Source organism: Monodelphis domestica, chromosome 2 (assembly GCF_027887165.1).
Source record: "Monodelphis domestica isolate mMonDom1 chromosome 2, mMonDom1.pri, whole genome shotgun sequence".
Taxonomy (NCBI): Eukaryota; Metazoa; Chordata; class Mammalia; order Didelphimorphia; family Didelphidae; genus Monodelphis; species Monodelphis domestica.
Genome location: NC_077228.1, coordinates 77112688 through 77129362, shown reverse-complemented (window position 1 = coordinate 77129362; position 16675 = coordinate 77112688). Strand labels below are relative to the sequence as shown.

At 35.5% G+C, this 16675-nt stretch overlaps 1 protein-coding gene across 4 annotated transcripts in view; it reads left to right on the top strand.

Moving 5' to 3' along the window:
• Positions 1-16675, top strand: part of ACBD6 (acyl-CoA binding domain containing 6) — a 202231-nt gene that overhangs the window by 75429 nt on the left and 110127 nt on the right. For all 4 annotated transcript variants that reach the window (XM_056815604.1, XM_056815606.1, XM_001374505.3 and 1 more), the window contains exon 5: positions 13656-13761. In XM_056815604.1, coding sequence (XP_056671582.1) covers positions 13656-13761 — 106 coding nt within the window. The remainder of the gene's footprint in view (positions 1-13655; positions 13762-16675) is intronic.

Genomic DNA, 16675 nt, shown 5'->3' with positions numbered 1-16675 from the left:
GTCCAAGATATGGTAGTGAAAAGTCAATGCTTCTTGTCACCGGCTTCCTGAAAGGGTTTTTGAGTTGAGTCTCTGCAGATAATTTCTACATTAGACAATATTCGGATCCTTATCCTTTTGCAGTCCACTTTGTTTCCTAGGTACTTTGTTACAAGTGGCAAGGTATACTTAATGCTAGAGTTATAAGTGAGTCCCTGTGTTATATTTAGAAACCTGACATCTGACTCTTCCTTTAGCTCTGTTTGAGATTTATATAGTGCTTTAAGGTTTAAATTGTTCTTCATATGCATTTTTTCATTGATGCCTCATCATAACATCATGAGGAATGCAAAAAAAGTTATTATTGTAATTCTTTTAAAGACAGAACTCAGTTACATAACTAAGCTTAGCAGAACCAGAACTCAAACCCTAGCTTCTTGGGATTCCTTCTACTATGTTATGCTACTATTTTTGGCAAAGGCAGATCTGGCAGACATAGCAGGGGTCAATGACAGTCTTCTGTCCTGAGAGGTTTGGAGTCAGATATTGGGGTAAGCTGGGGAACTCTGAAACAGCTACATCTGACTTTTTATACAGATAGGTGGGTAAACAAAAACAAATGTAACAGGCATGCTACTTTTCAAAAAACACCTCAGGATTATTTTCTAAACATGCTAAGTAGTTAGAAGGCTTTATTCCATGAGTTGGGAAATACATTTAACAATTAAAGCAAAAGTTTAAAATGCCAACAAATTATGAAGCTATGTGTTTTTCCTTTCCCACACACCCCTAAGATTTGATAATTCCCATTATATTTTATAGTTTGTTAGATGCTATGTAATCTATCAGAATTTTATAAATCCCAATTATACAAGCAGCCATCTGTACCTGCCCTGAACAAGACTGTACTAGTGCACAACTGGAATGATTGATGGGCTCTGGAATTGATTAGTTGTTCTGTGAGATAAATGAACTGTTTTGGCAGAAAATACCAGAGGTCACTACATGTGGTCAGGCACAAAGGCCTGAAGAATTTTAAAGAGATGTTTTCATCATAGACTGTAAAATTGCTGTTCCTAAATAATAATGAACTTTAGAAATGTTCTGATTGAAATTTTTTCTTCATGCTCTTAATTGAATATGAAACTAAAAGATCAAGCAGAAAACTTAGACTGATTTTGCTTTTGCTTTTTTCCATTTTGACTTAATGGGAATGAAAACTCCTGTTGGCATACATATTCTACATATTCACTGTTCAGAATGAAAGCAGTGCTGAACTGTGTCACTCTCACATAAATTGTGCTATAAAATTGTCCAGCTTAAATGGCTGGAGGAAAAGAGAGCAGCATCATAGACATCTCTTCCACGAGCAGCAATGATTATTGGGAAAAGAATAACATAGATGTCCAGCTAGTTGAGGATTTAAAGACTCACAGCATTGGGAGAAAAAAGCCCATTTTTGATAAGTTCCTATCAAGCACTTTAAAGAGTATTTTAAGCAGTTCATGTTATAAACATTTTATATTTTAAAATAATTATTTTAAAAATTTATACTTGTATCTTTACCTTTTGATAGGGCAGAATCATCTTTGGGACTCCACCCTCTTCTGTTCTGAATGCCAGAAGGATCTATTATTGTCCTTCTCTGGCTATGGTACCTGTGATCGGAATTGTACTTTGGTGATAGATTGGGAATTGGATGACATGTCTTGTTACAGCCTGGTTATTCTCTTGAGGATTCTATGAGAGTGTATAGGCGAGTGGGCAACTCCCTCTGAGAATCTGGCTGCTCCGAATGAACTTGAGATATGGATTTATTCAGCCTGTAAAACCTCAGCTGGCATAAATAATTGAGAAAGCAAAGGTTTGTCTGTGGTGCACACCTCAGGGACACATGGCTCCCTTCCCTCTCTTCCCTTCCTTTCTTATGAAAATGATCCCAGTTGCACTGCTCGATAAGAACAACACCAAGCAATTAAAAGCTATGGGTGGCTGGAGGGAGGAGAAAAGGTTCAGTTAATGAGCTTTTCCTCGTTCAGTGCCCATGAGAGCCTCAGGAGTGACAAGGCGATTAAAGCAAAGAGATAATTATAGATTATGTGAAAATGGGCCCCTTGGGGCAAGAAGGCCTTGACATCAAAAGTAACTGTTGCCAGAGTTTCCTGGCTCCCATATTTGCCTTCTTTTCAAATGTACTTCATTTAGTTTCCATATGATCTGTGGCCTGATGCCAAGTATTCAAGCAAAGCCACCTGTTTGTTGTTCACCAGTCTTGGCTCGGTGAGCCAACATCCTTTAGCCAAAACATTCCTGGTTTTGTTTCATTCTTTCACTCACTAAACCAATTAATATTTATGGAATGATTAATATATTTTTAGGCAGTATGCAGAGTAGTATTCTGAATATCCCTAAGGAGCTATAATTTAGTGAGGGAGAAAAACTCAAAAAGTTAAAAGGTTTCTTAGAGATAATCTGCTATAACCCCCTTACCTTCCAGGGGAGGAAATGGAAGCCTTGAAAAGTTAAATGACTTATCCAGTAACAAGTGAGTTATTAGCAGCATACTGTTCCTTAAGAAACATGTATACACATCAATGTCATATAAATTGTATAAATAAAGTGCTATCTTCCGTCTGATGCAACATACAGAAATCCAAAGGAAAGAAATGCTTTTTTTTTTATTTAATTTAAGGAATTGGAAAGACTCTCAAGGGTCATCTTGTCTAGCCCCTTCATTTTTAAAAAATAAAATGTTCTTGATCTGTTTTGTTTTTATATAACCTAATTTTTTCCAGGTCCCTCTTCTTTCCCTTTACAATAACCAAAAAAATATATTTTTAAAGGGTCAGAAAACTAATCAGTGCTTCAGAAAAAAAAATTTGAAAATACATTCAATATTCCACACCCCTAAACTTTCCATCTCTGCAAAGGAATTGGGGTAGGTATCTTTTCATGATTTTCTTAGGAGCCATGCTTTTTCTTTGTACTTTTTCAGTGTTCATGTTTGATTCTTTCATGGCTGTTCTTTCCATTCACATTGTTGTACATATTGGGGGTTTTTTGGACCCAGATATTTTCATTCAACATCAGTTCACATAAGTCTTTCCATACTTCTCTTTCTTCATCACATTTGTCATTTCAGCACAATAAAATTCCATTCCATTCATGTTCCACAATTTGTTTAATCATCTTCCAGTCAGTGGGTGTCTACTTTGTTTCTGATTCTTTGCTACCACAAAAGGTGTGCTGCTGTAAATATTTTGGTGTTTATGAAGACTTTTGTCTTTATCAGTAATTTCCTTTTCATATGTGCATGATAGTAGAATTTCTGGTTTCTGGGAAATGGACAGTTTAGTCATTTTATTTGCATAATGCTTTCAAAAGTGCTTTCAGAAGTTGTACTAATTTCTACTTCTACTAACAAGGCATTAGTACTTGTCTTCCCACAAAATTGGGATTGAGAGAGAGAAATTATTCTTCTCTCCGAATGTCTTCCATCTACCATGTATCTGGTCACTAATATATTGTCTCCATTAGAATGGTGGCTTCTTGAGGTCAGGGATTGCTTTTTGGATTCTCTTTGTATCCCTAGTGCTTAGCAGTGCCTACCATATTGTAAGATCTTCATAAATGCTTGTTGACTTAATATGATTGATTTATGATTACAATACTAGCTTAAATAATGATAATGGTAGCTAGCATTTTACTTTAAGTGCTTTAAGGATGGTGAAGTGCTTTACAAGTACTATCTTGTTTTGTCTTTACAGCAACTCTGGCATTAAGTCCTATTATTATTCCCATTTTACAGATGAGGAACCTGAGGCAGACATCACTTAAATGTCTTGCCCAGGGTCACACATCTAGTAAGTATCTGAGGTCAAATTTTAATTCAGGTACCCCTGGCTTCAGGTTCAGTGTTTTCTCCTCTGTGCCACCTAGCTGCCTCTAATACAAGAATGTAATCAGTTTTGTACCTGGTCAGAACAGTGTTTCACCCAACCTGATATTCACTATGTTATTGATGCTAGGTGATAGACATTTTGGGAGAGAGCGTGATTATTGTCCTAAATAATAGTACCCTCAAAATGTTAAGGATATGTAGCATGAATTTCCTAACTTTCTATAGCAGTTTATCATATCAAGTGACCTAAATCACCACTATTAAGTTACCTAAGGGCCTTATGAATTTGTTTAAATTTTCAACTTCAAATGTTGCTATGATAACTTATTTTCATTTTTAAAACAACATATAATTTTGGAATGGCATTTAAATTATTGATAGTTTAGCCAAAGCAAATCACTTAGACTATTGAAAAGTCTATTAGCCTTGGGATCTTTGTATTTGGCATACAAAACAGGTTACAACCTGTCATAGACAGCAGTATCTCCAAATATCTTGTTTGGCAGAAATACCAATCCTTTACCCTTGATTTTGACACCTTCTCATCATATGTTAAAGTTAGGAAATAGGGATTAAAAATAATCCTCAGAAATATTATGGCCTTATAGTTGTTATTGTTTTCCATCAGAGCCTGGTCTAAAAAAATGATCATTTGTTTCAGAGGGTCATGGTCTAGAGCTCATTGGGCCATTTAATTCTTCCTCATTTTTTTGAGGTAGTAAAATGTCCAAGGTCATAAGGGTATTAACATTAGAGGTAGGATTTGAATTCAGGTCTTCTGACTTTAGAATTGTTGCATTTTCCATAGTACCACACTACCTCCTTTACTTCAATGCCCCATATTCTATATTTTCCTCAACTTTTTGTGCTACTCAAAGACCACAATTTAGTTTGATAGACTCTCTCAAATATCTCTAATCCCTTCTCCTATTTTATTTTGAATATTTTAAAGTGTCCTATTCTCTTGTGAAAAAATAAACTTTCTTACTTGACTACCAAAGATAGAGCCAAAACCTAGGAATAATTTCTTCTGGAACTAAAACAGCAGAGGGAGAGGAAGAGAAAGGAGCCCAAGTATGTGGATTGCCCAGAGTTACATAGATATTAAGTAGCAGGTCTAGAATTTAAATCCAATAGCTCTTAATTCCAAATCCCATGTTTCTAACATATTGTATTGTTTTTATGATTTAGAGACTTATTGAGGTGAAGTCACTTGACCAAGGTCACAAAAATTGTGTCAAGTAGTTGAAGGACTGGCTTCACTTGAAAGTTATTGCACTTGCTATGCTTGGCTCCAATGGATCAGAATAAAAAACAGTAGGTGAAAATTGCATAAAGGAGATTTAGGATTGAGGGGGTGGAGATGGGCTTGTTTGTTTTTAGAAATCTTAATATTTTATTTTCCAATTTTATGTAAAATTAATTTTTAACATTAATTTAAAATTTTTTTTAGTTATAAATTCTCCTCTTCCCTAACCTCTCCCCTCCTTGATGTTGGTTATACATGTGCAGGTGTACAAAACAGATTTCTCTATTAGCCATGTCGTGAAAGAAAGTACAGCCAAATAAAAACATGCATTAAAAAAGAGAAAATAAAAAGAAAAGTAGTTTTGATCTGCATTCAGACTCCATCTGTTCTTTCTCAAAGTGTATAGCATTTTTCAATATAAGGAAGGCAATTTCCTTAACAATTCAAGGTATCCCAAGATGAAATTGACACTCCACATGTAGTAAGTGAAAAAACAAGATGGAAATGTTTAGACAAAGAGATAAAATAAATGTATCTAGAACAAGAATCAAAGTTTCAGATTATGTATAGATGTGTGAAAAAAGAGGCTGTATGAATAGTTGCAAAGAGTCTGCAGAGGAAGTCCTGCAAGAAGGAAATGAGAAGTGGGAAGATTGTCTATTTGGCTGTGTGACTGTGTGTGACTGACATAATGTGACTCAGATGGTGATTCTTCCCTTATGAAATGCAATAAAAACAATGCATTGTTTAAAAATAAAATACAACTGAAATATCTCCATAGAAAGGCCCCAATTTATAAACAAATTCTGTTCCAAAAGTGTTTTTCTTGGAAACTTAGAATACGTTTTCTGTTACAGATAGCATTAGAAATGACTGACATGATCACTGGTTGAACTTTTAAACCAGCTGAAATAGTACTGAGCTCAAAGGATTCTAGATTCTATCCCAGATTTCAGAGACCATTTGGCCCAGTCTTTTCATGTTACAGATCAGGAAAATATGTTTCAGTGAGTTAATAATTTGCTTCAGGACAGGGCTTCTGAATGTCCTCTCTGCTTCAATGCACTCCCCATTCCAGCCCATTCAAGTCCAAGATCTTATTAAAGTGGAGGTCTGACCATATTACTCCCCCTTTACATAAACTTCATTTGACTCTGACTCTCAGGATCAGACATAAAATGCTCTTTAACTTTTAAAGCCCTTTACAACCTGGCTCACTGCTACCTTTCTAGTCTTCTTATACCTGTATATATTCTGTGATTCAGGTGACTCTGGCCTCCTGGCTCTTCTTCAAACAAGACATTTCCATTTCCTAATGCCAGGCCATTTCACTTTATGCTCCTTATACCTGGAATTCTCTCCTCCTTATTTTTGCCTCCTAGTTTCCCTGGAGTCCTTCAGGGATGCTCTTCCCTCTAACTGCCAGTTTACCATAAATATTATATCTTCTTTGTACATAGTTGTCTGTATGCTGTTTCTCCTATTAGATTATGAGTTCCTTGAGAGTAGGGGATGTTTTTGCTTTTCATTGTATTTTCATTGCTTACCATAGGTCCTGAAACAGAGTAGGCATTTAATAAGTGCCTGTTGATTTGGTTATTATCATGTTTTAATATGAAAAGTATTAACAAATTTGTCATTTTACAAACTAAAGCTGTAATGTCTGGGCTCAAGATTTTGCCATAAGGCCATATTTATAGACTCAATTAAAAGTAAAATAGGAGCAGCTAGTGGTCCAGTGGATAGAGCACCAGGTCTGGAGTCAGGAAGACCTGAATTGAAATTTTACTTCAAACATTTACTGGCTGCGTGACCCTGAGCAAGACCCTTAGCCTGATGCCTCAGTTTCCTCATTTGTAAAATGAGCTGGAGAAGGAAATGGAATACCACTCCAGTATCTTTGCTAAGAAAAACCCAAATAAAGTCACACAGAGTTGAACAGGACTGAAATGGTAGCAACCAAGCAAGATAATTCTACTTAAAGTGATAGTGATAACGAAGGGGAGAAAATTTTTAGGTAAAGGATATTGTTTGTGCCTTATGAGAAGCCCTTAAGTAGGATTCCTGCTCAGCTGTGCTGGCATCTCTATATCCAGGATCCAAAATGTTTGTTTTCTGGGTAGGTATCTCACATACATTTTTGTCCTTACTTGATAAATCCCAAGTCTAAAGGAAGGTGTCCTCAATAATACTGCTCTAGGATAAATCTGGCTGTCATCCAAGTACTTTGTAAAGGTTAAATAACTTAGGACAAAAATGGCTATTGTCCAAATGCTGTATAAGAGCTCTACAACTTAAGGGGTACTGTAACTTATCACAGATGAAGGTCTATCTCTTTCCCCCCCCCCTTTTTATTCTCCTGTGAATCCCAAGAATATTTAAAATGTTGTTTATTAGCCTGATGCCATTTTACAGATGAAGGGTTTTAACCTATTCTAACAGCTCAACTTTTATGAGGGAAGAAGGGAGGATAATAATGGGTTAAAGAGTTTGTGTATATTTGAGGAAAGTTGGCTAAAGACTGAATTTCTTCAAGGAAAGAAAACAAGGGAAAAGAGTAGGGGGGAGGGATTTTAGTGCATGTTTCTCCTGACCCCAGTGGTGGGTATTTCCAAAGCTTTGTCCTAGGCCTCCTTCTCTCCACATTTTTTTGGTAACCTCAGATCTTCAGCTTCTGTATGATTGATTACCTCTAGGCAGATGGCTCACATATATGTATATCCAACACCAGGCTTTGACCTGATCTTCAATCACCAACTATTTGTAGATATTTCCAATCCAGTGTCCCCAAGTCATCTCAAACTTACTATGTCTACAGCAGGACTCATTATCCCTCCCCCAAAATTCACCCTTCTTCCAAACTTACCTAGTTCTGGCACAAGTGCTGGACTTCGAGTAAGGAAGATCTGAGTTCATATCCAAGCTTCAGATGTTCACTAGCTGTATGACCTAGGCAAGTCACTTTACCTCTCTCTGCCTGCAAATCCTCATCTATAAAATTGGGATCATAATAACACTTATTCCCAAGGGTAGTTGTGAGAGTCAAATGAGATAATAGTTATAAAAGCACTTTTCAAGTGTTGAAGCACTATATAAATGATAACTGATGTTATATGTCTTATTAGATTTCCCTTTTGGTACACTGATCTTGCCAAACTAATCTTCTGTAAAGATCATAATAGTCTCCCTTTGTATAAACGAAGAAAATGGGCAAGTCTAAATAACCCGAGTTGACCTGGACCAAAGTAAAGCCTGTACTATCTACGTAAAGCCCACTTTCTACCAGAGAGCTGTTTGCATGTTTGCTAGCTGGCCAGTTCCCCAAACCCCCATCACCAGAGTCCAATAATATTCAATACCCTAGCAGGCACATCTCCTCCCCCTTCAGCTGATATAAAGACCCTACAAAGATGCCTGAATCTTACCATTAGGCAGTGCTTCCTTCTGCCCTTGCAGACCTGACTGGGAACTCTTCATTGTGTTTCCCTTCCATAAAGCAAGATTGTTTTGCCTTCCCTCTGTTAGCATTCTCATTGGGCTCTGGTTTTCTCTTGCTGTTCTCCACTGCCCAGAAACACCAGTTTTCTTCTTTTGAATCAGAAGATATACTTACTTTTCATGCTATGTTTCAGGGAACATGTAAAGGAAGGGCTGGGATTGTGAAATTCCTTCCATAGACTTGGCCCTTTGGGCTTTAACTCTAACAGCATGGATGGCATATAGGAGAGGTTTCCACCCACTCTGGTACTGTCCTTTAGGATCTCAAACTTGACTCAAGAAAGTTGATCAAATAACTTCTCTTGATTGCTTTTCCATTGTACTGTTAAATTTTATTTGTGGTTGAGACTGAAATGCATTAAATAGGTGGTTACCAGGGATTTAATTTCTAAATCCCAAAATGAATTACTAAAGTAAATGGAATTTATGGTAGTTTATTTACAATAGAGGGAAGATATTAAGGAATGAGAGAGAGAGGAGAAACTCTGGCTTCCTCTGAGCCAGGTAGAAATACTAAGGCCCTAATCAGGGAAAAGAGTCTCAAGACACCTCCAAGAAGGCAGGGTCACTAAGTCAGCCTTTCACTCACCAGCAGTGACTGTCTAAAATGGAAACTCAGTCTAAGGCCTCCTACATCCAACACGAATCTTGAATATATCTTCTTCTGGCCTCTGGTCCTCTTTTTTTTTTTTTTTGAAAAAATGAATAAAAAATTTTTATTAAAATTTAACAGCTCTGAATAGATTGATAGAAAAAGTTAATCACTTATCAATATATAGTAACCAAAAAAAAAAAACCTTTTTAAATCTGAGAAGTATGTCTTAGTTCAATGCCTCCATTTTAGACTTGAGAAAACCAAGATCCAGAAAGAGCAAGTGATTAGTCCCAGGTTAATAATAAACAAAAATCTGAGGTAGAACGTGAATTTTGGTCTTCTGATTCGAAATCTATCCTCTTGCATTAATCTACACTATAGTGTCTTTATATGTACCTAGGTGGTATAATGAATTGAACACTGGACTTGAAGTCAGAAAAACCAATCTTCCCGAGTTCAAATTTGACCTCAGATACTATTAGCTGTGTGACCCCGGGCAAGTCATTTAACCCTGTTAACCTTAGTTTCTTCATCTGTAAAATAAACCAGAGAAGGAAATGGCAAACCATTCCAAGATCTTTGCCAAGAATCCAAATTGAGTCACAAAGAGTCAAATATGACTAAAAACATCTAAACAGCAATATACTGTCCTTATGCCTCTTTCCCTGCTCTTCATGGGGCCATCCCCAAGCACGATTGGTTTGGCAAAAATAATGAAGTAACTAGGTTCCATCTAAGTAGACTCAAACCCAACTATACTCTTCACTACCACTTATCTCTGCCCTCATCCTCCCACCATTATGATCCTAATGCCTTATCTAGAATGTGCTTTAAAAGAACATTTAAGATATGGTTTTCAAACCATTCCATTAAGATGTGCTCAACAACTTCTCCCTCACCCCCTATCTAGGCAACCTGTTCCCAGATTCCTAAATTGGTCCAAATTACGAAGTAAGTCATGCTTATCTTTGTTTAACACTATCCTACCTCATCCCCTTTTCCATTAACTTTTTAGTGGCCTTTTTTCTTTCTCTTTCCCACCCATCACCCTCTTAGTTATCCAATATGTTCATGTTTTTCACTACTGTTAAATATCTACCCCTGAAGAAGTATACCTATCCTACCTCATCCCACCTGCCCCACACCCAAATTTATGATTTTTCCAGACTATAAGAAGTACCCCTTTCTTTCCTAGACCTTTGAGATTCTTTCTGTGAGTTCTTTTTTTTTTGTTTTATTGTTCATACAAGGCTTTATTTGAATTTTTATTTTTTCTTCTCTCTGAATTTTTTTTTCTTTTTTTTTCTTTTTTTTTCTTTTTAATATATTTTATTTGATCATTTCCAAGCATTATTCGTTAAAGACATAGATCATTTTCTTTTCCTCCCCCCCCCCACCCCCCATAGCCTCTGGTCCTCTTTTTAAAGATCCTTTTCTCTTGTGTCACCTCCCCTAAATTTCACATCTACCAATCACAGCAGACGCTTTTCTCCAGGACTGCCTACTTTTAGTTCATACCTTCTTTGGTTAGATTATTCATTTTTGGGTTACTTAACACCTTTTTTGGTTAGTTCACCTTTTGTAGTTAAAATGAGTAGATATGCTTCAAATACTGAGTTACCACCTTTTTGTAGATTAAAATCTAAAAATAGATTGTGGATTACAATTCAATATTCCCAATAAAGGAGATAGCTAAATCCAGTTTTCACAGTACTCCGTCTCCCATATCCTAGCAGGTAGCTTTTTTCACTAGTTCTACATTTTTAGAGTTCATTCTTCTTTTACCTTTGCCTTCTACAGTCTCCATCTTCTTCATTAAGATTTACTCAAACACCATCTACATGAATCCTTTTCTGATACTCCCCAACTGCTAATGTCCTATTTCTTTGCTTGTCTAATGACTTTGTTATCTATACAAGAGGCAGTGGTCCATAGTGGTTAGAGAGATGGTCAGGAAGCCAGGACACCTACTAATCTGTGGATTGGTAAATCACTGTTTTCTGGGTAACTGTTTAAGACTACAAGTTGTATGGAAGGTTCTGACCTGTATTTCCAGAGTCATTTTCCCATCACCTGAAGTTTTCTCTGTTGATGAAATCACAGCTGCAAAATTGATCCTATACCAATCAGTTTTTTCTGTATAAATGTTTATGGACTTAGTGTCTTCTCTGTCAGAATGTCAGATCTTTTAGAATAGGGAATTATTTCATTTGTTGTATTGGTATCCCCAACACCTGGCACACTTTCTGATGTGTAGTATGCTTATTGGTTAATTGACAACACATGTAAGCATACACTACTTTTTTTTTTTTTAGGGAGTAGGTACTAGCAGTTAGTGAGAAACAGAAAAGGCCTCATGTAGTGGGTGTTTATGTTAAGCTTTGAAGGAAATTATGGATTCAATTGGCAAAAATATATAGAGTGTGAATTCCAGTTTTGGAGGGGGAGAGGTGGAGATAATGATTAAGACAGAAGCCTATAGAGAGATTGGAGATACTATGTTCTGTGTGAGAAACATCAAGAAAACCAGTTTGGGTAGACTGTTAAGTGCATGAACAAGAGTCCTGTATTAGAAGCCAGGAAAAGTAAGTTGGAACCAGGCTGTGAAACAAACAGGAATTTGTTTTCTATCCCTAGTAGGGAGCCACTGAAGCTTCTTGAGCAGGGGGTGAAAAGGTCTGACCTACATACTTTAGAAATAATAATTTGGCTTCTGGTGGAGGATGGATTAGAGATTGATAGATTAAAAAGGCTGGGAATATCAAGATCAGGAAAAGGAGGAATAAGAGTGGGCATGAGAAAGTTGTTATGACTGGTATTATGTTGGGAGTGCCCAACTTCGCAGTTGTGTTATAGACTTGAGAAAGACATCTTGGATAAAAAATTAAGAAGTTTTTGAGACAGTGTATATTATATATGCTTCTAATGCTGGGTACAGAGCCTCTGAAAGAGTAGATAAGAAACAAGATAGGAGGGTGGGGATGAGTTATAGTGAAGTAAAAATATGGGAACTTTAATTTTTCCTGTGGATGTTTAGTTTTAATTTTTCTATTCCATCAAATAATACTTAATAAGTGCCTAAAGGGCATATTTGTTAGCCTTCTAAAAAAATTACATTAATTAAATTCAGAAGTACTTATTAAGAACTTGTTATATGACAGGTACTACTTGTCTCCTGATTTTCATCTTTCTATAAACACTTGACTGACTCTCATATTTGCCACCCTTTGAAATATAGTAACATCCTACCTCTTTGCATTCCTAAACACCCTTGTGAAACCATTATCAACTGTTCTTCCTTGCTGTTTCTGCAGCCATAAGAGCTATAGAAAGAATTTTCCCATGTTGTAAAAGGCAGCATCTACCTACTTTTTCACCGTCCTAGCCCTTCAGCATCATAATCTGACTGGTATAATAGGAAAAATAACTAATATGAGAGTCAAGTGCTGGATTTATTTTTAATTAATTAATTGATTAATTATTTATTTTTTGCTATCTGACTCTATGTGCTTTGTTTGGCAAGTATTTTTCCCCAGGCATTATTTTTCATATTTATAAAGTGGCAGTCACATTAGATTTCATTTAACATTCAGTCATTTAGTCAATAAACGTTTTTATGTGCCTCCTGTGTGGCACTGTTGTTATGGTTCTAGATTAAATTATCTCTCAAATTCCTTCCAGCCCTAAAGTCTATGATAACTGCAGGTGTAGAGTTTTAATTTGCCTCCTTTTTGAAACCCTTTCGATAAACTACTTCTAGTTCCATAAAGTAAGAAAAACTTAGTAAAAATACCTAAATAACATTTCTGTTCCATGAACATTTATCAAACATCTATTATGTGCAAAAGGTACTGGTGCCAGAGATAGAGATAGAGGGGGGGAAACCAGAAATTATAATAATTCCTACCTTTGAAGATCTTACATTCTACTTTATATTTCATTGATTGTCTATTTTCCAATAGGGCTCCCTTACCTTTTTAAGGTGACAAGAAATGCTTTAGTCCCTTTAATATATACCAATCCTTTAATAACTCTGTATTTGTAATAAAAAGTATGTCAGCCTTAGTGTGAGAGCCCAGGATCAGTAGGTAAATCTCTGTTCTTTGTAGGACAGAAGTGACTTTGAAAAAGACAAAGCACTAATCATGATCAACCTTATTATTCCATCTTGGAATCCATTAAGGAAAAAAGTTTGAGTTTTCCCATCTGTAGTTTCATTTGAAAGAATTTTGTAGTATTTCCTGTATCCTGTATTAGAGTTGTGTCATAATGTTGGAAAACATTTGATGTGGAAAACACTGGAAATACATACCACTCTCTCTAATGATTCTCTTGATTTGCATGCTTTTACAATAAACGGCTTGTATTTGTTATGTGTATGGGTTTTATGTGATACCTCATAAAAGAATATCTACTTTTTCTATCCTAATTAGAGAAGAAGACAAAAACATATTTGATTACTGCAGGGAAAACAACATTGAACACATAACCAAAGCCATCAGATCAAAAAAAGTAGATGTGAACATGAAGGATGAAGAGGTATGAAAAATATTATATTAAATATACAAAATATATTCTATTTATTTTCTTCTAGAATAACTGGTGTATTCCTTGCTCTTTTTGCAATTACTTATATGCTTTACCTCAAGAATGATTCATCTTAAGAATGACTAAAACTATTGAGAGAAGATAATTTAACCCAGTTGAAAGGTTTTCTGCAGCAACAGTTATGAAATTTCTGGTAAAACACTAACCACAACAATAATAATTGATATTTAATTTATTTTAATTCTTTAATCATCTACTAAGTTCCCACTTTGTTTCAGGATGCCTAGAACAGCATAGTGGGTAGAGCATTGGCTTTGGAGTCAAAAGGCCTTCAGGCCAAATCTTCTCTGTCATCTACTAAATTAAATTGAAGGAATGTAGAAATTCCAAGAGGTGAAGGTGAATATCCCACCTGTGCAGAAGCACTGTTGCCTCTAGAATGTTGCCAGTGGAATACTCTGTAAAGACAAAAGTAGATGGACTGATTTAGGATGAAGTAAAATAATATGAAGTCATCCTCTAAAGAGCATTTGGAGCCAGATTGTGACGAATTTTTGATCCTATAGAGAATAGGAAGCTCCTGAAGCTTCTTGTACTGGGGATGATATGGTCAGATTTTTTTTACAGCTATGTAAAGGACAGATTAGAGAAAGGAAAGACTGAAAGCTTGGTAGCAGCTATTTCATTAATCTGTGAGAAGTAGTGAGGGTCAAAACCAAAATAGTGACTATTTGGAGAGGGGAAAAAATGCAATAGATATTAAGGTAGAATTGTCAAGACTTGATAATGAATATGGAGACTGAATAAGAGTAAAACGTTGAGGATGATTCCAAAATTGCAAACTTGGCATAAATAAGAGCATTTGGAGAGCAAGTGACTTTAGGGGCAGAGGTAAGTTCTGTTTTAGATTTGTTGAGTTTAGAGACTAGAGGGCATTATGAAATGATTGATAGTGTTAAGAGGCAGGAAATAGGTGAGAGGAGAATAAGGAAAGATACCAATGAATCTGCAAATAAATAAATAGTCAACTTCTAACTGATGGTGTCTTTATTACACAGGTTAGCCTTTAATATTATATCAGCCTCAAGAAATTCCCTTCTTCTGCTCCACTGACAAATAATTGAAATCCATGGGATCATAGTCCTAGAGCTGGAAAAAACCTCAAAGGCCATCTAGTTCATTTCCTTTATTTTACTGATGAGGAAACTGAGGCCCATGGATGTTAAGTAACTAATGGTCAGAGGTGTGATGTGAACCTAGATCCTCTGATTATGAAGACACTGATAAATAAAATAAATTTAATAGAATTGTGTTCTCTCCTAAATGTTAAATAGAAGTGTCTGTTTTACTGAAAGTGTCATGAGTGAAAAATATAGTGATTTTAAATATTTAAACATTAATTGTGGTAACATGCGTTACAGATTGCAAAACAAAGTTTGATAGTCTGAGAACTGTCTATTCATATCCTTTGATCATTTATCAATTGGGGAATGACTATGACTTTTATTCTTAATATTTGTCTAATTTCTCTATGTATTTGAGAAATGAGACCTTTATTATAAAGACTTATAAAAAATTTTCACTATTGTGATTAATATGTGTATTACTCCCCATCCAACTCCCCACCCAACCACAAGTATTTATCCTTTTTTCTCTTTTCAAACAACTATCACATGTGACTACCAAGAGCCCCCTTAGCCTATGTCATATTGAGTCACATGATTATAGCTAGTTATTTGATACAAGTGACAGTGAAAAAAATAGGTACATTTAGTACAAAACTCCTTCATAATGAATAAAGCAACTTACTGGTGAAATAAAAATGCTTACTTCTGAAATTCATTTACTTTGCCATTATATTGCTGTCTTTCACTCCATCATACATTGAACTGCCTTTACATCACCCCCAATCTTACTCCTTACTCCTGTCTCCTAGCACATTGTGTTTTTCTGAACAGATGAAGTGCTTACACATTCATAGACTGAGACGCCACGAATTCAGTTGGGTTCTTTCAGAGCTCTAAGCAGATTTCTGCCCTCTCAGCCATGACAGCTCAGGCTGGGACTTTGAATGCTGATGGCAAAACATTTTATTATTAATCAGCAATTCATATGAATTAGAAACATAGGGAGGAGAACTTAAAATCAAGGTAAACATATAGCACCTTAAATAAAGTGCTTTGTGCTATTGAGAGCTCTAGCAATCAGTTCTTTGTACAGTTGGTCAACTTTGCTTCTTGACCCAAAGTCCATACCCTCAAAGTTAAGTTGCACATATTTCATTGTGTTGTTATCCTTACAATGGGAAATACAATTACATTTCTACTACACTAGTTTTTATGTAACAAAGATTATTTCAAAAGTGTTTACAGTGTTTCATGTAGTTATTTAGTATTAGTAATGTAATGTCTTGAAACAGTAATGTGTATGATATGCCATTATTTAAAATTCTCAGTTCATTTGATTCCATTTTAACATTTATTTATTGGACAATTAAAATTGTTGTTATACTTCAGATTTACCATGTGCACATGAAGAAATATGTTTAAAAACAAATAAGTAAGTTTTCAACTTGTATTCCTAATCTTCATGCTTTTTCTGTGTGATGAAGTGTAATACCCTAGATTATTGCAATAATTGTATTTATATGTAGCTACACATATATTTAGCCACATATCCATGTTTATGTGCATATAGGGACATTCCTACATTTTGTGTTATGTACAGATAATTCATATAAAGTGTTCTCCCTACATAATTTTATATGTTTATTTAAATGTGATTAATTATCTTTTCCCCCACTGGCCCCTTTTATTCAATTACATTTAAATTAATGCATAAAATTCACTGCTACTCTAGTAAGGCAAATATTTCATATTTGAGGAAATGAAGTAGATTCTTCATA